Source organism: Chenopodium quinoa, unplaced genomic scaffold (genome assembly GCF_001683475.1).
Source record: "Chenopodium quinoa cultivar QQ74 unplaced genomic scaffold, ASM168347v1, whole genome shotgun sequence".
NCBI classification, from domain to species: Eukaryota; Viridiplantae; Streptophyta; class Magnoliopsida; order Caryophyllales; family Amaranthaceae; genus Chenopodium; species Chenopodium quinoa.
In genome coordinates, this window is record NW_018742577.1 from 3,782,374 (window position 1) to 3,809,825 (window position 27,452).

The 27,452-nt window shown below is 33.0% G+C and overlaps 3 protein-coding genes across 3 annotated transcripts; 1 reads left to right on the top strand and 2 right to left on the bottom strand.

Moving 5' to 3' along the window:
* Window positions 1-386: 386 nt before the first annotated feature.
* LOC110721028 (pectinesterase-like) lies at window positions 387-5,881 on the bottom strand. Its single transcript, XM_021900152.1, has 2 exons — window positions 4,506-5,881; window positions 387-1,387 (listed from the first exon to the last, which is right to left on the bottom strand). Exons 1-2 carry the CDS (start codon window positions 5,491-5,493, stop codon window positions 696-698), a joined length of 1,680 nt encoding a protein of 559 aa, XP_021755844.1. The 5' UTR covers window positions 5,494-5,881; the 3' UTR covers window positions 387-695.
* Window positions 5,882-20,099: 14,218 nt separating this feature from the next.
* Window positions 20,100-22,814, top strand: LOC110721029 (protein translation factor SUI1 homolog). The gene is made up of 4 exons (XM_021900153.1): window positions 20,100-20,251; window positions 21,849-21,951; window positions 22,083-22,342; window positions 22,443-22,814. Exons 2-4 carry the CDS (start codon window positions 21,915-21,917, stop codon window positions 22,485-22,487), a joined length of 342 nt encoding a protein of 113 aa, XP_021755845.1. The 5' UTR covers window positions 20,100-20,251; window positions 21,849-21,914; the 3' UTR covers window positions 22,488-22,814.
* A 1,461-nt stretch (window positions 22,815-24,275) lies between these two features.
* Window positions 24,276-24,917, bottom strand: LOC110720802. The gene has a single exon (XM_021899838.1). It carries the CDS (start codon window positions 24,915-24,917, stop codon window positions 24,276-24,278), a length of 642 nt encoding a protein of 213 aa, XP_021755530.1.
* Window positions 24,918-27,452: the final 2,535 nt, after the last annotated feature.

Genomic DNA, 27,452 nt, shown 5'->3' on the forward strand with positions numbered 1-27,452 from the left:
TAAGTCATTCTTTCTACTATGATGTTAATGTATATGGATCATCTAATAAATAAATAAATAAAAAAAAAAAAAAAAACCAACCGAACCAAACTAGTGCAAAGGAAAAAATAAATAAATAATTTTCTTCCAAGTCAAAAATTTAGTTAGTTTTAGAATTTAAAATTTAGAGTTCCCATTGGCATACAAATGTATGATTAGATTGTTAAATTTAAGAAAATGAAGAAAAAAAATACCAAAGTTTAGGGAGTTTACCTATTAGTACAATAGTTTAGGCAAAGGTTAGGGAGTTAATCTGCTATATTAGGTTAGTACCTGAAAAATGACCTTCAACCACCTAAGTAGTGAGTAACTTGCAACATTTAAGAGTTTAGTGAGTAAAGTGCAACTTTTGGCTAAGTTTAGGGGGTATTTATATGCTTTACTCCAATACATCATAACAAGAACTAGTCATTCAGCAACACCTCTAGTAAATTAACTAGCGAGTGGTGACCACACGGTACACTACAACAAACATACTTAACATCTCAACCAAAACTTATTCCTTACTAATACTATTAAACTATTACCTCACTCTTCATTTAGCTGTGACATTACTAGTTCGATCTAATAGTATATCAACAAAACTACAATGTAATTTATTCTAGATCGAGATGAGAAAATGCATGTGTTCAACATCATATGTTGCCTATTTCCATTCACAACCCTTCAACATAAGTAACTCCAGCTTCTTCCAACCACTCTTGTCCTTGAATAAACACCCCAACAGTAAAATTCCTTGCCTCCTTTGGGTCAGTAATAACATTATAACCAGTCCAATTCACTCTCTTACTTGTATCAGCACCCAAACCATAGTTCATGTACTCAGCATAATACAAAGTGTCCAATGCAAAATCTCCGTCCCACTCAAACCAACCCCTAGGATCAATATGATCACTAATGTTCGATTGCATAACAATAGTCCTCGAGAAGTTCTTCCAAGGTCGACCCAAGAAGGTTGGGAACTTGGCTTTGACCGGTGCTAGTTCCGAGCAAGCTACAATGTCACAATATTGAATCGAAGTACCCGTGTTTTGGAATGGATCAGTCCTTCCTTGGGCAGTGACCATGTTTTTTTGGGATGCCATAGGTAGTCGTGCGACTAGCTCACAATTTTGGAGCACAACAGCCGCGTTACCAAATATGAAGTCTACCGTGCCTGAGATAGAAGAGTAAGTGTAGAATTGTCTAAGGGAGTGTGCATAGAGCGTGTCTTGGTAGGCTTCTATTTTGCATCGATTTATGACCGATTGATCGGCTCCTACACGAAGGGCGACTGCTTGGTGCTTCTCTGGCCCTGCGGTGTTTCGGATGCATATGTCTTGGAGTATAAATCCATCACCTACGGCGGCTGCATGCAATTGGGAATTTTATACATGTGAGACAAATGAAATTGGATTTTTACATGTGTTAGTAATTACTTATTCATTTCATCAATAATTCAATGAACAAACACAAGGTTAACAAAGTGGAAAGTTAGCTCCATATTATTAGTTACCCCGTGATTTATTCACAACTCACAAGCATAAGTCATCATGTTTCCTGTAAGGACTATATCGCTAATTCGCTATAAATATTTTAATTATGCAGAATATATATAATACATGTAAATATATACGTAATCATAACACTTAATTATAATCAAACTTTTTAATGTTTTCATACTTAGCTTGTATAATGTAAAAGGTTGGAAAGTCTTCAGAATCTATACTTTATTATTTATATATTAAAAAGCGTTCCTAAAAACGCTTATGTGCCTCGTCATTCCCTCCTTAACAAGCATTGTGCCATGTCATCTATCACTCAACATAAACAAACCAATGTTCCTTCCATTATTGACATATTAATCTATACAATATATTAAAAGGCATTGCTAAAAATGTCGATGTGCCACGTAGGCCCTTTTTAATTATGCCACGCCAGCTTCCCAATATCTCATGACGCCATGTCACCTTTAACAATTTTAACTCTTACGACATGTCACGAAGATACCACATTACTCCATATAAAAATATAAGGTTAAGGAGATTCAAACACCCAACCTCTTACACCAAGAATGACTATTTAATAATCTAAGCCAATTACCAACCACGTTATCAATATGTAAAAAAAAAAAGTATATAAGTGAAAAGCATAAGGTTTAATTTAAAAAAAAAAAAATTAAGATACTCAAAGAATAATAAACACAATAAGTGTTCAATGTAACTATTACCTCATACCTCCTAGGGACGATAGGCTTGACAAATTCATCTATATAAGTAATACATGAAAACTATAAAACAATACTCCCTCTGTTTCTATATGATAGTCCCATATGAAATCAATCACATAAAATAAGAAAAGAAGAATATTTGGAATATAACATTAAAGTACAAAAACAGTTCATAATTAGTTTACCTTATTTAAATTTTTTGATTTTTTTTTTTTTTTTTTTTTTGAAAACACCTGCCATAATTGCATAATTTAAGGGAGGAATTTCCTTACTTAAAGCCATGTCATCAATTAACACTCAATTAATTTAACCAATCAGTAGAATTTAATATGTATAAAATAGGAAATAAAAACTAAGTTAAAAATGAAATATATTCAATATGGGTAGATCTTTTTGAAACGCCTAAAATAGTATATGGGACTAACATTATGAAAAGGAGGGGATAATATATAACGAATGACCCGGGGCATCGCCCGGGCTAAACACTCGTTAATATTAAAAAGCCTATCATGCGTTTTGAACACTAAACCTTAGGGAAACAAGATCAAACTCCTTACCATCTTAGCCAATAATAAATCATGTCATCTTTATAAATAAATACAACGGTATATAAATGGCAGGCGCAAAATAAAAAGGAAATACTAGATTTGCAGCTTGGGGAAAAAATTAAAAGGAATATAATCAACATTCCCAAATAATGGAGATCGGGTTAAAAATTGTCTTCATATACTTTCTGTTAATTAATAGCATTTTTTTTAACAATGTTAATTAGTAACATTATGTTTAACATTTGTGCACAACAAACTCAAACAACCTATGCTTTATAAATTCATAAATCATAATACCACAATTATAATACATATTTGACAAAATGAAAAAAAAAATAAAAAAAAAATAAAAAAAAGATAAAAATAATTAAAATTATTTAAAGCAGAAACCCGGTGCAACGCTCGGGCCGCACACTAGCTATAACTTTATAAGATGTCTAAAAGCATTCAATGTCAATAAAGACAATATTGATAGGATGAGGAGACAACCATTTGAAAAATATGGCTAAGGCTATTAATTACAGATAAGGAAATGTAAGGAAATATTCAATCTATTATTGTATGGAATAATCAACAACCTAAGATATTTTTATTTTTTAAAAAATCTAAAATAAGACAAAATATGTTCACATAAATTGTGATAAATTAAGTTTTGACACAATTCTGATAAAAAATAAATAAATAGACAAATAAATTACATATGCTTGGATGAGTTCTACTATAGCTAAAAAAGAACATTTAGATAAGCTAATTTCAATAAATAATAAATAAATCAATTATTGAACCAAATGGATCCTAAGCATCGGTTATTTTATCGTCCATCTTATCTTTCTTTTTCTAATGTAGCAAAACGTATGTACTCATAGTTCAATAATGTATTATGCATCCTTTTATTACAATTCAACAAAGTGGATCGGATGTCCCTTTATTTTATTAAATTACAATGCAAATGCCCTATCTACCACTCCCACTTGTCCCAAGCATGCTATAGCATGATTAGCATCCAAGTCTCGCGATAAATATACCTATAATTAAAGAAAATAAAGTAGTTTTCTATCCTATACTCTGTTTCAAAAGTAGATCAAACATGGGGTGCTTGGAATAATTAAAATGCCTACAATAGACACCATGTCATGATAAAAAGGGGTAGTTTACTAAAGTATGGAAATGAAAAAGCATCAAATGCGAGTACTTTTTTCCTTAAAATTTGTGAAAAATTTAAAGCTTGCTTAAAAAACTCATAATTATGAAGTATTTCAGTACGCCTATTAATTATTTTTCATAAGTCCTTATATACTTAATTATTAATAAAGTTTGAATAATGTATGAAATATCATCAAATATGCATGTTTCGAGGTTAATCTACCATCTCACGTATCGTATAATCATACATACATTGAGTTGTAAGACTTAACACATGAGAACAAATCTTTAAACCCCAAGAAAACAAACACAATTTTGAAACATTTAATTAATAAACCTAGCATGTACAAGATTTTAGGTGATTGTAGCTTTATCTTGATTATTAGGGAATCTTCACGCCATATGTAATAAATTGAATAATTCATAGCCTAATTAGTGAAATAACATATCCGTCCTAATAACCTAATAAAAATCAACCTAGCTAAGAATAGAACAAGTGACCTAAGTGAGATAATATAAAACAAAGCCCAAAATAGTTGCAATTGAAGTAAAATAATTGATCTTACCCAAAGTAGCTGATCTAAAAGTGGTATTGCCATCAACAACATTAAGACTCCCACTAATGACAGTCAAGTTCATGCCATCCCCAACAATCATAACATTCTTCTTCTTCTTCCCGACTTCAACGATCTCTTCATACACCCCTTCCTTCACATATATCACGTACCGCTTCTTGCCTTTATCCGGAGCACTCGCCACCGCCTCTGACACCGTCGTAAAGTTCCCACTCCCATCTTTCGACACCACGACATTCGCCTTGATTTCGCTCCCCGAAACACTAAGAAGCTTACTATCACTCCTCCTAACCCAAGACGGGTACACTCTCCTAGTATCACTTCCTAGTAGAATCTCATTGCCGCCATAAAAATTACTTGCATGAGTTGCATCTCCTAAAACATTAGCTTGGATTGCCAATATTATCCTTGAACTTGAAATTAATTCCTCTATCATAGATTTTAGTTCTAATAAATGTGAATAATCTTGGAGTTGGTCCAAGCATGTAACATAATTAGTTAACACGGCACTTAACCACGTATTAACATCATTAGTATTAATTTTTCTTAATTTGTTAGAATTAACCAATACTTCGATAGAATTAGTAACCCGATCATGTGACAAGTCCATAAGCTCTAAGCAATCTTGTACAACTTGACCACCTGTTACAACATTGATACCTCTAGTCGTACCAATAGCCTTGTTAATATGCGATACGTGTGCTAGTAACACGTCCACCAGCACGTCCGTTCTGGTGGATGATAACGTCCATTGTGACGATTTGTTGGAGGCTGCCTCAACGATCAATTCTAGACAATAGTCGTGGTCATGGGAATTATCGCAAATCGAGGAGTGGTTATTAGTAAATGAGATTGTAACGAAACAAAGGTATAATGAGATTAAGGTAATTGAGAGGAACATGAAGAGTTTTATGTGGCTTGTTTTTTGGGTGGTTTTGGGATGGTTGATAAGAGATTGGTAGTGATTTGAAGTTCCCATTCTTTGGTGGAATATTTTGGTTTGATTGTAATTGCCTAATTGGGGTTGATGTTGTGGTTTAAATAGACACTATGGAATTATTTTTTAGCCTAGGTGGGTTAAAAATGTCGTTGCTTTTGGAATTTTTGGGAAAAAAAATTCTAAAGCTAAAGCGTTGGAGGGTAGCTGGTTACTAGTATTTTTTTTTATTTTTTATTATTATTATTATTATTTAAATGCTAAGGGGTGATAACTTATGATGATTACGGGACACTTTATTTGCTCCAATTAGTTCTTAGTCCTGATTTTTTTTCAATATATATTCTCAAAGTTAAAGATGACATTGGATTAGGCCAGCCCAAGGCACAACATGATCCATCACAAAAAAGCATAGCACGACATGGGTACTGTGTAGACAATGCCCTATACATTATTGTATGCATCAAGCCATGAGTCAGGTCTAGCTTGCCTTTTTTATGATAAGCATGATAAGGCCTAATTTGACCCGTTACGACAAAACACACTAATTTGAGTGAAATTTAGCTAAGGCACGCAAGCCCGACACGATGGCATGTGGGCATGGGCTGTGCACGGGCTGATCTTTTTAAAATTTGATTCTAATCCTAGATAACCCCAAAGCACGTGGACTCGGCACGAGGCTCACTTTTGCATGACCCACTACCAGCTTTACTTAAGTTTTATAACGTTATTAATATGTGAGTAAAGACATTACTTTAATAAGGGTAAATTCATTTTCTCATATTGATAAACATAACAAGTATCTCAAAGGGGTATTTGTGTCATTTTAAGTTTGTAAGTGGGGTTAATATTGTAATTGATCTAAATCTGGGCTTCTCCTCCTCTATCCCGTTCTTCTTCTTCCTCCATCCTCTCACCTCCATCAATGGCAATTAGAAACCTTCAACAGAGAAATCGACATACATGAACATCTTCAATGAAGGAGGAAGATAAACCTTGTCCATAAGGGTTAAAATGCCCAAATTTCTTCATTTTTCTCAGGGTTTTTCGTTTGATTAGGCGGCAAAGCCGCCGGAAAGGTGAAGGGGGTGAAAAAGATAAGGGACGACGATGGTGGGGGTGGTTTACAGGGGAAAGGATGACGAAGAAGAGGGTGGTAACTAGGGATGTCAATGGAGCGGGGCGGGGCGGATGTTGGCCTTCCCGTCCCCATCTCTATCCCCATCCCCATCCCCGCGGCGGGTCTAAAATTCATCCCCATCCCCAGCCCCAGCGGGTACAATTCCAAAACCATCCCCGCCCCAACCCCTACTTGGATATCCACCCCCACCTAATCCCCACCTAAGACCCGCCTAATCCCCGCCTCCCAAATACACAATCCTTCATATATAATAAAGATTGCAAAAAGAAAAACATTATTGTTAATATTACACATTTTTTTGTTAATAATATAAGTGTATTACAAAGTATTATATTTACTATTTTATTTTACATAATTTTTTTTATAAAATAGTATAAAAGTATATAATTTTGTTTTAAAAAATATATGGATGTGGGGATGGGCGGGTACGAAGTGGGGTAGGTGGGGATTGGGCAGGTACGAAGTGGGGCGGGTGGGGCGGGGCGGGGGTACAATCTTAAATCCACCCCTGCCCCATCACCAATGGCGGATATGGTTTTTATTCCCATCTCCGCCCCATCACCCGCCAAACCAAGACCCATCCTCGCCCCGTTGGGCCGGGGATGGGGCGAGTCTCCTATTTGACCCACCCCACTGACATCTTTAGTGGTAACAACTTCAATGGAGTACAGATATGGAGTTGGAAGGAGAATTGGAGATTGAAATTGAAAAGTCAGAAAGTACAAAAAAATGATAAAATGTTAAAAAAGTTGATGTTATTCACCAATTTTCCATTTTGAGATACAATTATGTTTATCAATATGAGAAAATGGGGCTCATCCATTTAATAATTGTTGTATTTTATTGGAAATGGAAGATTGATATTTATTTACTTGTAGTAAATAGTACTTGTAAAACATATCATATAAAATAAATGGATATGGAGTAATACGTATGTTAGCCACCTTATAGTAATACGAAGTATAAAGGTGAGTTGGAATGGGTCTCCATCAGGAGGTTTCTCTCTGAAATCTGCAATTGAAATATTGAGGGAAGATGAGATCACTGATGTTCGAATGACAATGCAAGGGGGTGGAAAATCATATGTAAGTGCCCGGTTCCTCAACAGATAGGGTTCTTCTTTTGGTTGGCTATTCAAGAGAGATTGATGACTAATAAATTCAGGTTTAATAGAAATCTGACAGATGACCCCAGATGTTTCATGTGTGGGGAGAATGAAGAAGATGTTGCACATATTCTAAGAATGTGCCCTGCTGCAAGAATCGTGTGGTGAAAACTTGGTGTAAATTTACAGGAGGAATTGAGAATTAGTTCTTTTGTTGATTGGATTCTTGATAATCTGGATGAACAACAAGAAAAAAGAGGAGAAGAGTGGCCAAGGGTGTTTGCGGTTACTTGTTGGTGGTTATGGAAATGGGGGAACGAAAGATGTTTTAATTCGACTCCAAATATTCCTATAGACCAGAGCAGTTTCATTTTTGCTAGAGTGGGATTTATTCGCAGAGCTATGGACAGGAATGAACTTCTATTTGCAGGGAATAAAAGAAGGAGAGTGGAGAAATTAGTGAGATGGAAATTCCCTAAGGTGGGATAGGTGAAGTTGAATACAGATGGGGCTTCAAAGGGAACCCGAGCTTAGCAAGTGCAGGGGGTATTATTCGTGGAAGCAATGGAGATTTATTTGAGTATTTTGCTATGCTTTACGGGACTTGTACCTGTACCAAGGCTAAGTTGATGGCAGTTTTGAAGGGATTGTCTATGGCATGGTATAGGGGTCATCGCAAGGTCCTCTTAGCGATTGATTCAGAGGTGGTCGTTCGTATGTTGCTGGACGAAACTCCTAGCAACTCTCCATATATTCATCTTATTCGCAGGTGCAAAGCTTTCATTACTCTTCGAGATTGGGAGATTGCTATAACTCATTGTTATAGAGAGTCCAATCGTGCTACGGATTGGCTCGCAAACTGTGAGGTAATTGCGAATCAAGCATTAGTTCTCTTTGAAGCATTCCCTCGGGATCTTAATGTCGTTTTATTGGAGGACTTGAGTGGAGTAGCTTGGCCGAGGATGGTTTCGGAATAAGTTAGCTTCGTAAGGTTGTAATAAGTCACTGTGTGGCAGTAGTTGCTTTCTGTTTTTTTTTTTCCTGTTTTTTCATTTCTTTTGTTTTGCTACTATTGTTTGCTTTGGGTTTGTCCCTCTCTTTTCAAAAAAAAAAAAATATAAAGGTAAGTTTATTCTACTTTTTATACCCACTTCGTTCATTATATGATTTATATTACTTATCTCAAGGAAAGTTTCAGTTCATAATAGTTTGTTTCATTGTATACTTCATATAAATATTGTTGTACTGCGTAATTAAACTATATCATGATACATTTTAAAAATATATACAATTACTTTGTGTATGTTTGAAAATAAAATAATAACAAAGAATAGAGCGGAGTAAGGCCTTATTCTTTTGAGCTTCTAGGCAGAGCATAGCAGATTTCAGCAGAGTAGAGCAGTGTAGGGCAGGGCAGAGCAGGGTAGGGCAGAGCATAGCAGATGTTATTATTATAATAATAATTATTATCATCATCATCATCATCATCATCATCATTATTATTATTATCGCATTATTTTATTATTATTATTATAATTATTATTATTTTTAATATTATTATTATTATCATTATAATTATTATTATTTTTAATATTATTATTATTATCATTATCATTATTATTATTATTAATATTATTATCGGTATTATTACTACTATTATTATCGCATTATTATCATTAATTATTATTATCATTATTATTATTATAATAATAATTATTATTATTATAATTATTATTATTATTACTATTATTATCACATTATTATTGTTATTATTATTATTATTATTATTACTATTATTAATAAAATTATTATTATTATTATCATTATTTATAATATTATTATCATTATTACTATTATTATGATTATAATTATTATTATCATGATTATTATTATTATTATTATTGATTTTTTTAGATTTTTTTACTCTTTTTATAACATTAAGAAATGAGTTAAAAAATATCAAATACTAATTATTATCATTAAATATTAGTTATTATTATCAATTAACATTATATATTAATTACTATTATTATTATAAAATATAATAATTATTATTATTTTAAATATTAATTATTATTATCTATAAATATTAGTTATTATTATTAAATATTAAAAATTATTAATTATTATTTTTAAGCAGGGCAGAGCAAAGCAGATTAGATTTCAACAAAGTAGAGCAGAGCAAAGTAGCTCAAAAGAACAGGGCCTAAGAAATACTCAACTACAAATACAAACTAAATGACTTAATGAATTCTTGAAAAACAAAAAACAGAAAGAAAAAAATCAAAAAAGAACATAATTCAAAGTAATGAGATAGAGGGCGATTTACGCTGAATTCTAAGAATACAAAATATATGTCAATTAAAAAGATTTGTTTTTATGTTTTACACTACCTTGAAAATTGAGTTTTTTTTTTTTTTTTTTTACGTCAAATGAGTTAAGAACAAAAATGCATTGCATTTCGCCCGAGAGGATTATTAAGTATTGTGACCATTTTGAAAAATATTTTATGTTCTATTTGAATAAAACAAATAAATTCAAAACCTTTATAAACTTTGTACCATGAAAATAGTATATGATGACATTAGTAGTTTGATGATTTGTTTTGCTTATTATTTTCCAGTTTATAGTGTTATTATAAAAATCATTAATTTATTTTTATAAGTCCATAATTTTTCCATGAGGCCTGATACATGCTAGCAGGACGTCTAGTTAAAGCTCTGTTAAGCAAAGTGAGTTATAATTAGAGAGGTTAGATAACATAGCAAGGTCGGTTCTTTTGAACTTCTGAGCAGAGCAGAGCAGGAGTCAGCAGAGTAGAGGAGGACTCAGCAGAGCAGAGCAGATTTCATTATTATTATTATTATTATTATTATTATTATTATTATTATTATTATTACCGCATTATTATTATTATTATTATTATTATTGTTATTATTATTAATTAATAATTATTATCTTTAATATTAGTTATTATCTTTAAAATATTAATTTTTATTATAAAAAATCAATTATTATTATCATTATTATTATTACTATTTTTTTACTATTATTATTAAATATTAATTATTATTAATAATATTAATATTATTATTATTATAATTCTTAATTCTTAATTATTTATTATTATTATTATTATTATTAAATATTAATTATTATTATAATAATTCAATATTAATTATTATTTTTAAGCAGAGCAGAGTAGCTCTAAAGAAGAGGGCCCAAGTTTACAATCAAGGTTTTCAAAGAATGCGTAGGTCAATTTGAAGAGAGGACAAAGTTTTTGAATGTGTTAGTTGGTTTGCATAAATGAATAGGATTTTGGAGTGGCTTATTTATAGGCATCCAGTCTCTCTAATGCTAAAATCTGTCTATTCTAGAAATTTTCTAACATCATCAGATGGAGAGTTCTACACACCTATATATATATATATATATATATATATATATATAGGGGAGGGATCCGGTAAGAACCCCTCCTTATATAAGAACCTTAATTATATAAGAACCAATCTCATTCGTAGAATTATATTAGGATGAGCGGTCAGGATTAAAACCAAAAACCCTCCCCCAACCGTCCAAAATCTACTCTCTCCTCAAATTTTCAATCCTCTTTACTTTCTCTCTCCTCAAATCCTGTAAATTGAACTTATTGAAGTATTTTCTTCAAATTTCGCATGAATTTCGCATAACCAACCTAAATTGTTCAAATCAAGTACATTTTTTTTAGATTTTATTCAAATTTCGCATGATGTTCAATTTTTTCTTAATTTCGACTTCAATTTTTAGATTTCTGTGTGATTTTTGTTCCATTTTTTTTTAATTGTTTTGTTGCTTTCGATTTTTTGATTTCATCTTGCGATTTCTATTCGATTTTTTTGGGTACGATTATTAAGTCCTATTATTCAGTTCGAATTCTATTCTGATTTGATTTTCGTTAATTTTTGGCGATTATAGGGTTCAAACTCAGTGATTTTAGGGCTGGAATTTCAGCGATTTTAATGTTCGAATTTTAGCGATTTTAGTTTCGAATTTCAGCAATATGGGGTAATTTCACCGCTGCTCTTGATTATTAGATAATTTCAGCCCATTTTTTCGATTTTTTTTCTTTTTGGCGTCATTTTTAGTGAGTGAAGGTGGAGATCGAGGGTGAGTAATGGTGGTGCGGTGGTTAGGAGCAGCGTGGGGTGCTACTGAATGGTGATTTGGTGGTCCGCGACTGCTTGTGGTGTTGGGGTGGCTGTGAGTTGTGGCATAGAATAGTCGTCTCTTGTTTATACTCGTACTCATATCTGCTCATATTGTTTGCGTTTTCTAAAGAGAATGCTAGTATTTGTATTAGCTTGGTAATTTGGCTTACTAATTTTTTGAGATTATTTGAATTTGATTGTTGGGTATATATATATGTGGAGCCATGATGAGTTGATGACCGACTAATTGGATGTTGTTATTTATATATGTAGTTGGGTATCTTTATTCTTGATTCCATGTCATTTTAACTAATTATCATATCTTGGAATTAAACTAGATAGCTTGGTTGATTAAGCCACAAATTTTGCTTAGTTATTGCAAGAGTAGTAGTGCACGAAAAGTGAAGAAAACTAATCTTATTATAAATTTAGAATAATATAGATTTAGAACAAAAAAAGATTAGAACATAAGTAAAAAATTTAGAACATATGAAAAATTTAGAACATAGAAAAAAATGTTTAGAACATAGGCAGAAAAATTTAGAACATAGGGGAAAAAATTTACGGAGTAGAACATAGTCAAAATTTTAGAACATATATTTTGATTATTAGAGAAAAATTTAGAACATAGGTATAAAAGTTTTCAATATGGGTATAAGATCGAGTTTAGAACATAGGATAAAAGTTTAGAACATAGAAAAAAAAAGTTTAGAACACAACAAAAAAATTTAGAACATAAGAATTTTAGAACATAGGGAAAAAAGATTAGAACATAAGTGAAAAAAATTTTAAAAAATTTATAATATAGGGAAAAAAAAATTAGAACTTAAGAAAAGGTGTAGAAAATAGGAAAAATAATTTAGAACATAAAAGAAAATTTAGAACATAAGTTTAGAACATATGGTGAAAAAATTTAGAACATATGAAAATAATTCAGAACATATATTTAGAGCTTAGACAGAAAATTTAGAACATAGATGAAAACTTTTAGAACATAGGTAAAAATATAGAACATAGATAAAAAATGTCGAATATGAAAAAAAGTTTAGAACATAGTCAAAAAGTTTAGAACATAGGGTGAAAATATTTAGAACATAGGGTGAAAAAAATTTAGAACATAGGAAAAAAAGTTTAGAGCATAGGGCGAAAAAATTTAGTACATCAGAAAAAGTTTAGAATAGGAAAAAGTTTTGAACATAGGGTGAAAAAATTTAGTATATAGGATAAAAGTTTAGAAAATAGGGTGAGAAGTTCTAAGATTATAGATAGAAAAAGTTTAGAACATATGGTGAAAATTTTCAGAAATATATGGAAAATTCAAAGCATAGACAGAAAAATTTTAAGTAATGGATAAAAAAAGTTTAGATGATAGGAAAATAATTTAGAACATATAAAAAGGCATTGGCAGAAAAAAAAAATTAAAGTATTAGCAAAAAAAACTTTTGAAAAACTAAAGTATTAGCAAAAAACTTATGAACATTTACGGTAAATGAAAAAAAAGAAGAACATATGCTAAAAGGCCTAAAACCTATTAGCTCAATTGGTAGAGCACTATGCAAATGCATAGAGGATGTAGGTTCGATTCCTACATAGGTTATCTCTATAAAAAAAAAAAATCGAAAGTAAACAATAATAACTTAATAGTAAAACATGAAAATAAATCAAATTATTTTTTCAACTTATGTTCTAAATTATTTTTTTTATGTTCTAAATTTTTTTTGCTTATGTTCTAAATTTTTTTTGTATGTTCTAAATTTTTTCTGCTTATGTTCTAAAAATTTTCCCATATTCTAAATTTTTTTCTATGTTTTAAATGTAAACTTTTCAAAATTACAGAAATGTCATTACTAAAGGATCATTTTAGGTGGTTAGATCAAAACTAATAAAGGGCTGAGATTGGTTCTTATATAAGATTGGGTTCTTATATAGAGGAGGGTTCTTACATGAGTCTTCCTCTATATATATATATATAGATAAATGAATATTTTTATGTCTCATAAATAATACTATTTTATTGCAAACTATACGAAATGGAGGTAATGTATTAGTTCATAATTTATTATTAGTTTCTTAAACATTTTAGGTGCTTAGAATTCATTCTTTATCTAATTATAGATTGATATATACTATGTTACATGGACTCTTCATTTCACCTCATATACCCATGTCGAATCCTTGAACCTCGAATATGGGTATGATACTTGGACACTACTCTTTTGGTTCAAAACCATGGATTTTTTTTTTCCACATAATAACCGAGTCACAAGCTTGGATACATACTCGTCTTGGACATGAATACTCGAGTCCATGTAACATAGGATATATACAAATACAATACGAAGTATATCATTTTATAATATATCATTTGAAGTATATAAAACATTAAAAAGACCAATGACAAATAAAACTCACAATTAACAAAAGTTAAAGTGTGGAATGCAATACTTTCTCCATTTTTTAGATACATCACGTTGGATTTTACGAGTTTCTAGGCAATTTTTGGTGAGATATATTATATGAGGGGAAATGATTTTTGGCACACTTATTAAGACAGTTCAATTTTCTATGCTTTCCTCACACAAAGTAGTGTCAAAATCAATTCTTGATGTGCTAAAATCATTTCGTTTGAATGGGTTTAGGGGTAGTTTATTAAAGGAAATGGGGACCAAAGGGTGAATGATTAAAGAATTTGGAAAAATTAAAAAGGGAAAATGAATAAGGGGGGCGTTTGGTTCGCAGAATATAGGTATGACCGTATGAGTTATAAGTTTAGAATGACTAAAACTCATACCATATGTTTGGTTGTCAAAAGTATGAATTTTAAATCCATACCTCAAACCCATGAGGTATGGGGATTAGAAACCTTGGGAGGAGGTGGGTTTGGCCCATTCCATTCCCTTAAATATCAAATAAAAGGAGGGAATAGTGAGAGATTTGTTCCATTCCAGAATTGAACCAAACACATGGTATTAAGTATCAAGTTCCAACTCGATACCACCTTAACCTCATTCCTGATTCTAAACTCATACCATTTTGCGAACCAAACGCCCCCTAAATTTAAAAGCAATACCTTGCCTGAAAGAGAAAGAAAAAAATGATGCATCAAATTTGAAACTCCTCTAAAAAGAAAATGATGTATATTAAAAACAGAAGAAGTTTATATTCTCTATTTATTTTGTTGTTGTTATTGTTTCACTTTTTGAGTAGATTGCGTATTTGAGGTTAAGTACCTTGAAACTCACATTATAATTTTTTGGTGCTTCATGCAAAGACATACTTCCTCCGTTCCTTTTTAGATGACACAGTTTGACTTTTGCACTATTCACAAACAACACTTTGACTAGCTTTTGTGATTTGTAGCTATGATACAATATAATCAGATCATGTGGGATCTTGTTTGAATCGTCTTAATGTATATTTTATTAATATTCACTTTTTATAATTTTACAATGTTGATAATGGGAGATATAAATCGTTAAAATTGTGCGTTGGCAAACGTGATAAAAGAAACGTGTCATCTAATTAGGAACGGAGGAAGTATATAAATAGAATCTTAGCACGCGCCTTCCTCATTCCCCACACTAAACATTCCACATATATGGATGAGATGTAAACCTGCGATTTTTTTTTTTCTTTTTTGTTACTGTTGACACTGAAATTTTGTTAATATTTAGATGTTAAATATATGTAAATTAGGAGATAATATAAAAAAAATATAAGATATTATCTTCAAGATCTCGTAGAATATTTCACAGCTATCTTGTTTACTACTCTACGACACTCTATATAAAGAGGGCCGTTTCTAGGGTTTAATTAGGCTTAGATGGAATAAGTTGCAAAGACTCCATCTCATCCTTACTACAAAACATTGTAGGTCCCTAGTATGGAATAAGCCGATAAGCTCCGTGCTACAAACAAATATCAAAACCCTAGTCCTTTGGAGAGAGGAATCAAGAGATCTATTAGAGTTGTAGCCCATAAATTATCAATTAAATAATTGTTTCCGTATATTTTTCTCCTTTTTAATTATATATTGCAGGTTTTAATTATATATTTTTCTCCTCTTTAATTATATATTGCTCGGTGAGACAATTTTCGCTCTTCATCTCCTCTCTCCAAGTTTCAAAATCCGTGGAATCAATGGAGGCATCACAAATTTGCTTTCAAATTCTACAAGAAAAATTTCGAGACCAAGTTGCATCCGATGTCAAATCTCTACAACACGTCTCGAGGGGTAATTTATTGACACCAAATTTTGTTAATATTTAGGTGTTAAATATATTTAAATAAGGAGATAATATCAAAAAATATAGATATTATCTTCAAGATCTCGTAGAATATTAGATAGATATTTTGTTTACTACTCTACGATAAAGAGGGTCGTTTCTAGGGTTTAAAGAGGCTAAGATGGAATAAGTCATAAAGACCCCATCTCCTCTCTATCTCCTCACATTGCAGGTATATAGTATGGATTAAGCCAACAAGGCCCGCACTATAAATATATCAAAACTCTAACCATTTGGAAAGAGGAATCAAGATATCTACGAGAGTTGTAACTAACCCATAAATCATTAATGAAATCATCGTTTCCGTATATTTTCTACCTCTTTATTTGATTTAAGGGGAGCATGCCAAAATTGCTTTTTAATTTTACAAAAAAAATTTGAGACCAAGTTGCATCCGATGTCAAATCTCCACAACAAGTCTCAAGGGGGCATTTGTTAACACCGAAATTTTGTAATATTTAGGTGTTAAATATATGTAAATTAGGAGATAATATCAAAAAATATAAGATATTATCTTCAAGATCTCGTAGAATATTTGATAGCTATCTTGTTTACTACTCTACGACCCTCTAAATAAAGAGGGTCGTTTCTAGGGTTTAATTAGGCTCAGATGGAATAAGTCACAAAGACCCCATCTTCTCTCTACGACCAAACACTGTAGGTCCATAATATGAAATAAGCCGATAAGGCCCCATACTACAAACAAATATAAAAAATCTACCCCTTTGGAGAGAGGAATCAAGAGATCTACGAGAGCTGTAACCCGTAAATTATCAATAAAATAATTGTTTCTGTGTATTTTTCTCCTCTATAATTATATACTAGATAAAGCTCGTGCGATGCACAGTTTGTTTTTATTTTTTAAAATAAATATTTTTTGTATTTATGTTATAAAAATTTTTATTTTATTTGTTGTACGTAGTAATCATTTTAATATTTTTAATTTAAAATAAAGTGTGAATTTTCTCTCATTCGTTATATATTAAGATAAAATTTATAATCTCAAAAGATAATATTTATATTTAATTAATTAAAACTTTAAAATCTCATTCGCCAAATTTGCTTATGTGGCATTTGAATTATTTAATTCTAAAAGAATTTACAAATCTCTTATTTGATTGACTATAACTAACTAAAGTTTATAAACCTACATGGCGCATTAAGAAAATTTCCTCCTATGTGGCCTCTAAAAACTCGGGAAAAAACTCCCCTTTAAATATATACACTAGTTTTGTGTCCGAGCGATACCCAGATGGTTAATAAAATTTTAAGATAACATTTTTACTTGAATGTTAAATACGGTCAAATAATTCGATCTGATAATGTAGGATATTTGGACATACGATATCATATGGAGTGTACTTTGTATAGTTTTGTTTAATTTGTAAATAGATATCTATGTTATTATTGACTTGAAATTATTTTTATTGAACTTCAATTATTTTCACTAAACTGAAAGTATTTTTACCAAACTAATATTATTTTTACTGATTCTATAATATTTTTTTAAAATAAATTAAATAACAATGCATTTTGTATGCGACTAACCACATCATCTGGTCGGATAAAGTAACCTCTATAAAACTGATCGAGTAACCCCGTAATACTAACTGAGTAACCTCTAACACTAACTAAGTAACCCCTAGCTATAACACTGATTGAGTAACCACTATAACACTGACCAAGTAACCCCTATAGCACTAACGAAGTAACTCTAATCTTGTAATAGTTGGTGACACGATTTGGCCAGCTACGTATAAATGTTTGTGATTAAATATATTATAAATGGATCTTATTTTAAAGAACTTTTTAAAACAAATTTGATGATGGAAATAGAATTGAGTTATTGGATATTTATTAAAAGTTATGATTAATTTTGCATATATGAAATATTAGAATTTTATCGATAATAAAACTCTATGCAACAATTTTATCTTACAAAAATCTATCCAAAAAGCGCTTACTTAGAACCATATGTGTCACAATAATACCTGTTTATCTCCTACGTGGCGCGACACTTAGCGAAAAACTGGAATGCCAAGTGTCGTTGTCTCATGGCCTGGCTGCGAGACCGACTTCATTTATTAGTGATATGATATGATATTATATTAGATTGCAGGTTTGAATTTTTATGGTTACAATTACATTGACTCTTAATACAATGTTAAAAGATCAAATCAAGCAAAAGTTCAAATCCGGTGATTAAACCATATGATTGATTTCACACTCTATCATCAATTAACATCGATATGTAAAACACATAACTTCAACACACAATCAACCCGTCAAATAGTATCACTTTACTCCCTCTTTTCAACAACTACTCTTCGCCTTCACTTTACACTAGACCTGTTCAATGGGTTAGGGGCCCATTGAAAGCCCTGACCCAGCCCTTTTATAAAAGGGTTTTATCTATCCAATATTTAAATAGGTCGGGCATTTAAAGAGTTATTAAATAATGGGCTTTTAAACGGTTGGGTCTAAGTTAAAAAAGGCTGAAATTGGGTAACTCTTATGAGGTTTTTTTTATCCTAATTTTTCTGTTCCTAAAACTTCCTAACATCAAATTATGATACCTTGAAAATAAAAATTCCCAATTTCCCAAATTATGAACCCTAAAAAAAAATTCCCAGATTCCTAACGTCAATCTTCTTGCTGCTGCTCTCAATCTTCAATTTATCACCCTTCATTGAATTTTGGACTAATTGTCACTCGTCTTTCTCTCTCTTCACTACAGCGCCCTCCAAAAATGGCGTCCTTCACACCAACCAAATTCCGTCCGTCTAGAACCCTTTGGAATCTTCTGGAACCACCACTTCCATCTTTTTCTTCTTCTTCACCGCGCTCTTTCTTCGCCGATTCTCTTTCCACTTCTAGAACTTTCTCTACCAATGTTATCGACGAATATGAAGTTCCCGCTCCCATTGATTATAGGTACTTACTCAATTTTTTCTATATATGTTGTAATTTTAAGAATTTAGAGTTTACTGGGCTATATTTAGTTAATTTAGTTTGGAACTGGTGGAGAATTGAATTGGGGATTTTTTTGGAACTTCCTAATTTAGAATTTTGATTTGAGTTAATTTTAAATTGTAACCTTTTTGAAGTTTTGACTGTTGAAATTGAAAATTAGTATACAATTCTTTGTTTGTATAATTACGTGCTGCTGTTTGTAAGTTTTTTTTTAGGGCTTATTTGCTTGCTTGAATATCTTTGAAGAATACTTGATTAATTAGATGAATGAGCAACCTTAAGAACAATGCAAATTCCATTCTTAGTCACTAATTGTCACTTTTACTTAATGGTGATAACTCTCATAGTATTATAGTAGGTGATTGAACTATTTCATAATACAATGTCCTGAATTTCAAATTTTATTGTCCGAGATTTATCCTGTATTTTTCCAGAGTTTTACAATACCAATATATTTGCTTTGTAATTTTATTTCTAAGGCCCTTTACAAGGCCCCTAAAAGGCCCTTTATAATTCTCTTATATTGTGTTTACTTCATGGTTGTTGTAGTTTGTTTATACATTTTGAATGGACTTGACCAGGCTGGGCTTAATGGCCCATGGACAAGTTTGGCTCATTTCAAATTAGACTTGGCCTAGACCGGCCCATTTTATATAAAGCCCAACCCAGCCAGCCTAACCCGTTGAACAGGTCTACTTTACACCTGTTTCTTAAACTCACTCGAAAACTCGAAACCCACCATGTGTTAAGGTGTCCCCAAAAACACTTATTGGGCTTACACCCTAGAAGTGTACCTTATCAATATACGTTATAGATCAAGAATTGATATTGTAAATTATGATACCAAAAAATTGAGCCAAACCTTAATATGATGGGCTTAATTTAAAGGGCTCAACATTTTTTTTTCTCTCTCAATCCATCGCATTCAAGAGAGTCGTGCAAAAACCGACCTAACCCCCCACAAACACCTCTTCATATCATCTCAACATCGAATCACATTTCCACATTGTCGGTTTATAAAATCCCCAATTTCTCTCTCCTTTACCTTGCTCAGACTTATCCGATCTAGGGTTCATACTTCTTGTTCCCTCTTTTATCGGATCAGGTACTCTTTCTCTCTCTCCCCAGATCTTTTTTTCTTTCTTTAGCTTCGACTTTTTCATTTTTAGTTTTTGTTTTTCTCAAGATTCTTTTTGTTTTGTTTTCATTTCATTTCTTCCCGTTGATTTTGATTCTGTTTCAAGGTATTTTTTTTTTAATTTTTTTGGTTTTTAAATTTGAGATTTAATTGATTTTTCTGGGTTTCGATGGATTGTTTATCCTTGTTTTTTTTTTGATATGTTGTGATTTTTTTTTTAATTGTAGAGTTGTTTGCGTGCTCTTGACTTTTGAGGTTGAAAGATTAGGGTTTTGAATCATGGATATCATTTCTTTTGATGTTTATCATGTATGATTGATTGTCTGTTGGTAGATCTTGTTCTTTATGTTGTAGATTGGATAAAATTTGTGTTTTTTAATTGTAATTTTCAAATTCATCTGTTAATTCATGGTTTAGGGTTTAAAATTAGCTTTTACGATGACATAGAAGCTAGTTGGTAATTAGATTTGACCCCATTTGTTGATTAGTATTCATTTTTGGCTAATTGGTTGGAAAGTATGTTCTTTGCACAAAATTTGTTAATCTTGTTTTTATACCTGTTTGTTTGTAATTATGAATGTTTAGCTGTTTTTAATCATTTGTGGTTATGGTAGATGGGAAGAGCCATAGAGGGGTAGGAAACTGGGTGGGGGTGTGGGATAGTTTTAATTTGCCCAAGGCCGAGCGCTTCCCTCTTTAGTGAGGGGTGGCGTGGTATTCCACGAGAGAGGTTTTAATTCGTGGCGCACCTTGTGCGATGGGCATATAGTAAATATTAATGGACTCCTTGGCCGCTTGACTGTTTTAGCTTCTGCAGTATGAGTGAGGGGATTATCCTACATGTGACTTTTGTTGGTTTTTCTTGGGTATGTTTGGTGAACCATACTTTTTATCTAGAATTGCTGGTGGCTATGGACAGCCTTGTGGTTGGCCTTTGTGCTGTCAAAAATGGGAATCCAAATGTTCAGAGGGAGGCTGAACTGATTGTAGCTGGTCTATACTTGCAATTTTTGTGTTTGGGGGGCCTTTAGCGCGTTGTCTCTGTTATTCGTCTCGGAGTTTGTTACAGGTTGATACTTTTTACTGTTTGCCATTTTGTTGCAGTAGTTTTGTGGTATGAGTTAGGACAAGTTTCTTCTATCAAACGCCTGATTTTATTGCTCTATATTTCAACTTGAGATCGTTCAATGGTGCAATGTCTTTAAGGTTTTAATGATGCAGTGGTTTTGTGGTGGGAATAGGGACTTTGGCACTACCTTAGATAGGTTAAGTTTCAAGACTTAAATTTATTGGTAATTTTTAAGAATAGTGAGTTTTAGTGAGTGTAAATCATATTGAAACATTTATTAAAGCCGTTTGTGTGTGTGTGAAAGATGTGGTCTATACTGATGGCTGATGCTATTATATATTTTTTTCTCTGGTGGAGCATTTCATTCTCTCTTTTCTTCTGTGTTGCGATTGGTGTAATTTTTTCCTGAGTGTAATTATATGGATCTGTTCTGGACTAAAGGTATCACATATTGGCTTTCTTGATTAATTTTTCCCTGTGTTCTGTGGATTGCAGGTCTGAGCATTTTATATCCATATCAACTCTCCGGTCCGCAGATTCTTAATCACAAGCCTAGTTTTCATGTCTGATATCGACGTTCAGATTCCTGCTGCTTTTGGTAAGTTGTCTATATAGTTTTGATATTAGTCTGATTAGGTGGAAAATGTTTTCAGGAGCATGCACCCTCTATGTTCTGTATATGGCATATGCCACCATTGTTGACCAATTTTTGTCTATGTTGGTCTTTAGATCCTTTTGCTGATGCAAATGCTGAGAACTCTGGTGCTGGGTCAAAAGATTATGTGCACATCCGTGTACAACAGAGGAATGGTAGAAAGAGCCTGACAACAGTGCAAGGATTGAAGAAAGATTTCAGCTATAACAAGATTCTCAAGGACCTTAAGAAGGAGTTTTGCTGTAATGGTACCGTGGTTCAGGACCCAGAACTAGGCCAGGTGATCCAACTGCAAGGTGATCAGCGAAAGAATGTGTCTACCTTCCTTGTTCAGGTACAGTTGATTTTGTAATTATTATTTTTTGTCATATCTTAGGATTAAGTGATGGTATAAATTTCCTAACTTGGTTCTTTATACCTTTGTTTGTCTACAGGCTGGAATTGTGAAGAAGGAACACATCAAAATACATGGTTTCTGAGTGACGGTATTCTTAGATCTGTACTTGTTCTTGTGCCTGTTCTGTGTCACGGTTCTACGTTAGCAACATTGTGGAAACCATTATCTTAATAATTCTGGTGACTAGCGTATATGTGTGTAGTAGTGTGTTATAATAACTCTGGTGGTTAGGATATATTTGTGTGGCGGTGCTTCTCTTTCTGTGTCATGCAGAGCAGCACATGGAATATGAGACGGATGTTAATGTCTTTGACAATAATGGTCTATATTATGATATAATGATGAAAGGTTTGCTTAATTCTGTATTCGTCTAATGTAAAGATGTGTGACCTATTGTTTGCCCGTGTTTCCTGCTGTGTCTTGGCACTCTTATTGTTTGGTATTGTTATCCAATTTTCTTCCACTCCAGCTCGAGGTGTTCTGCACATCTGCTGTGCTCTCCTATTGTTTGCAATTTTTACCAGTCATTTGTTTTTTGGGTGATGATAGGCAACTCCTGCCCAACGCTGTGAGTTGTTCTCTTATTGCAATTTTTACCTATCATTTTGTTTTTTGGGTAACGATTAGGTAACTCCTGCCCGTCTTACTATGATAGTTAAGCATGCATCCCTTGCGTAGTTGTGTTAATGGCACCTGAGCCGGCTTCCCTTGGGTTGTTTTTTTTTTTTGACAGACGCTTGTGTTGTTATTTGCAAAGGCACCTGCCCGGCTTCTGTTGTCTTGATTGGCACTGATCCTGTTTACGAGTCGTTTGGTTAGAGTTTTTGGAATGGAGTTAGAGTCCATTCCCATCTATTTTATTATTTGGTTATACAAATTTAGGTATGGAATCTTATACCAAAGGTTTCTAATTCCACTACATTTCCCTGAAATCTTATACCCATCTTACCCCTAAAATTCACAATTCATTCTTTTAATGAATTGTAAAAACCATTCTAAAGACTAAACCAAACAAGTTTAGATAAGTGTGGGGTTTAGAATTCATACCTCCTTAATATGAGATTTCATACCAATCTATTTCAATTTAACGAACTAAATGACTCCTTAAAAGGTTGTGGGTGTAGCAGAGGTGCAATTTGCTAAACAGATAAATAGAGGTTGAGGCACAACCTAACCTGACAAGACATATTATGGCATGACTGACATGTGGGCTTGCCCCTTCCATCATTTTAAATACTCCGTACCATAGGGGAAATATGATGGAGGTACAGGTCGACAACGATAATATTATGCACAAATTTAAAATCTGGAGTGATACTCCTTTCGTCCCTTATTTTTTGCCCCATTGTAAAAATATGGGTTAAACTTTTAAAATTTAAACCATAAATTCTCGTTAATCTATACGTGATAATATATTAATGTGGGATCTTGTTAGAATCGTCTCATTGTATAGTTTATTAATATCAAATTTTAATAATTTTTACGCGTATAAAAATGGAGATATATACGTTTGAAAATGCATCTTGAAGGCCGTAAAAAGTCAAATGGGGCAAAAAATAAGGGATAGAGGGAGTATTTAGTAAAATTCGTGCTACTTATTGATTCACAAGTTTTGTAATATTTTGATGGAGTAAAGCCAAATACAATAGGGTAAATACAAGTTGATATTTGAGATTAGCAATTTTTGTTTATCACATGACATTTTTGTATATAAATCAAGAACTTTTATCTTAAAAACGTGCCAGTAAAAGCAAATTATAATTGAATATTAATGCACATTAAAATCATATCACAATTCTCAAAGGGCTTGCCCCCTGAATCTGAAACCAAAAAAAGGAAAAAAAAAATTGGAACAAAAAAAAATCTATTTCTAGCTTTTAGTAAGAGGAGTTGCAATGGTATTACGAGTGCTAGGGAAGCAAACAAATAATAAACCACAAAAAACTCCAACCACAATAGGAAACATAACAAGTCTCGCCTTAGTTTCTTGAGATGGCAATGGAAACAAACACTTGACAACATTTTGATCCAACAAAACAACGGCCATAAAAACTAAAATCCCCATCGATGCATGAACAAAATCAAGAACACGAATTCGATACTTGGATCCTTGTTCAGGGCTAAGAGTTAGAGTACCATCAACAATCCATATACCTTTAAGTGTTGCGATTCCATAACGAATTTTGCCTCGTTCGTCTCTCACACTGTCCGTGAAACACATGATAATACATGACAAACCAAGGAGCGTTATGAAACATATTGTTAAGAGTTGTGCTTGGAACGTTTCACATCGGCCTTGATTTGTTATAATGGGAGAAAACATCTCAAATATGAGGACTGATCCTGAGGGAAGGAGGCTAGATAAGCGGGATGTGCCTTTGAATGTCTTTCTAATGGCCTTTTGGGTTCGAGTTTTCGGTTCTTTTGTTGCCTTTGATTCATTTTCCAAAAGAGGTGTTTGTTGTTTCTGCTGAATATCTTGAGATTCATCGTTTTCAATCTTGATATCCATGATTAAACTACTATAGAAAATGGTTAAAAAAAGTTTTGATGAGGCAGGAAAATGAAATAGTATAGATTTACACGTACAGTTGATCAAATTTATGTTTTTTTTTTTTTGTACTATTCATGTCTTAGTGTTTGAATTTAGTATGTGTATTTGACAAATTAATGCTCAAATTAGAAACTCCCCTCCTGGATTAATTGACAGTTTAATCACCTTAATGCATTGGGCTTAGTTAATGAGAATCTTGTTAAATGTTCAAGCTGTCAATCTATTTATGAGGTGCTTGATAGTAAAATGATGCCATTATTAGACTAAAGAATTCATTCCTGTTTTAACATACTCGGACTATAAAAAATTAGTGCAAATAAATACTAGATCGTTTTTTTTTGCTCTATGTGTGTATTGTACCCTGTACTATTTTCCAACCTTAATTTTGGGGTTCAATTCTCACTATAGGTACTTTAAGGGTAGAAATTTACTTTACCAGTTCCCCACTTCAAAGAGTCTAGCTCGTAAACTCAAATGGATTAACTTGTAAGATATTTTATTTCGATTAAAAAGATAAAGTTTTTCTAAATATGAAATAAAGTACTCCCTAGTAATAAAAACAAATTGATGGAAAATGACATTGATATGTATAATAGTACTGCATAATGGCCGTCAAAAATCAATTATCACGAGAATTCCGAGCCACCAATTTAAAATGGCAAAATCATCGCTCAAGAAAATGCCAGAAGTGGCTATCAACCTCATTGCGCATATACACGTTAGAGAGATAATTAATGGAACTTTACGTTGTACCAAAAAAAGCATGAATGCAACATTGCTACGGGTAGTCAAGTACTCCATAGTCCATCCCTGTTTTTTTAGGTGCATTGCTTTATTAAATTAGTCATTGTTTTGTAGCCATTGTAATTCTTTGCATCTTAGTCATTAATTTTTGCCGTTCAATCTTGGCCATTAGTTACTTTAATTTGACACAATAACAAAATTTAAATAAGAAAAATAGATAGTGAAAAAGGTGGTTCTTTAAAAAAAACTGTCATGCTTGATAATATGAATGACGGATAATTTAGCAAATTTGAAGGAACCAAAATGCTGTATAATCATCTGTTTTGCGTGAGAAACTCGATTTTGCTAGGTTATTATAAATATTACAATGGTCGACGGGCCGACTAACTATCAAAGTTTGGGAATCGGGTTTTGGGCATTGGTATTCTTCCATCCCTTCCATTATTTGGCAATAGTAAGCATCTCCAATAATATACAAAAATAACATGCTTGTAAATTAAATTAAATTGTAAGCATGTAGCTTATCATTGGAATAATCTTACACTATGTTTGGATAGCAAAGAAGGAAGGAATGGAAGAGAAGGGAAAAGAAATGGAGGGACTTTGTTTGGATAGCAAAGAAGGAAGGAAAGGAAGAGAAGGGAAAAGAAAGGGAGGGGAAGGTGATGAACTCCCTTTTCCCTCCATCTCTCCAATATTTAAGGGATTGTACTTATTAAAGAGAGAGGGAAAATGAGTTCCTTCCTCTCCTTCCCCTTCCTTCCTCCAATCCTTTACCCAAACAAGAGAATTTGTCTCCTTTTCTTTCTCTTCTCTTCTTTTCTTCCATTTCTTTCTGTTTGGGTCCAATTTAGTCCAATTGGGCCTAAGCACTAAATGATCCAATTAAAAGCCCAAGGTCAAGGTTCAACTCTCCAATTGTGTTAAAGTCAAAGGTCAGCCCACAAAGCAAGCCAATTGGGCTAAGGCCCAACCTCTCCATGTATGATGAGGTATAAAAGCCATCATATTGATTCATTCAAGGGGGATTCAGAGTCTGATTCATTCATAGATTCATATGTTGATTCATACATTCTGAGATATTCCACAAAAGCCTCAAGCAACAAACTCTCTTGCATAGTGTCTTCTTCTTACACATTGTACTGACTTTAGCATCGGAGGGGCCTTCCTCGGCAACACCCCCGAGGCTAGTTTACGTGTGTTTACTGTGCAGGAAATCCTCGGCCCAACATAACTTGGACCGAATCCAGCCTTCTCCATTTCAGCGGACCTTCGGCAAGGTCCCATTGTTTTCACCCGAAACAATTTGGCGCCGTCTGTGGGGAAGACTTTCAAAAATCTTTAAGCCAAATTCCTAACCAAGATCATCTGGCAATTATCTTAGCAGCAATGGCTAAGAACCGCAAGAGCAAAAGCCTCCGTCAAGGAGCGGGCGAAAAGCCTAAAACCCCTACACCATCGCCCTCGCCGGACCGGAACTCTCCCAAGGGTGCCGGCTCGGGGGGAGGGTCATACAAGGCCGATCATAGGACATATTCAGTGTCCCAAAGCCAACCATCGGCTGCGCGGCCTCATTCCCACACTCGGCCGAGGACCCCTTTGACGGGGCCCAGTTCGGAAGAGGTGGCAAGAGCGCTGGCAGTACTCATGGAGGCGATGAGGGCACAAAATATGCCACCACCTCGTGATCGAACTCCTCCGCATACCCGGCATCAGCGGAGGAAGTTAGACCATGATGGTGGGAAGCTT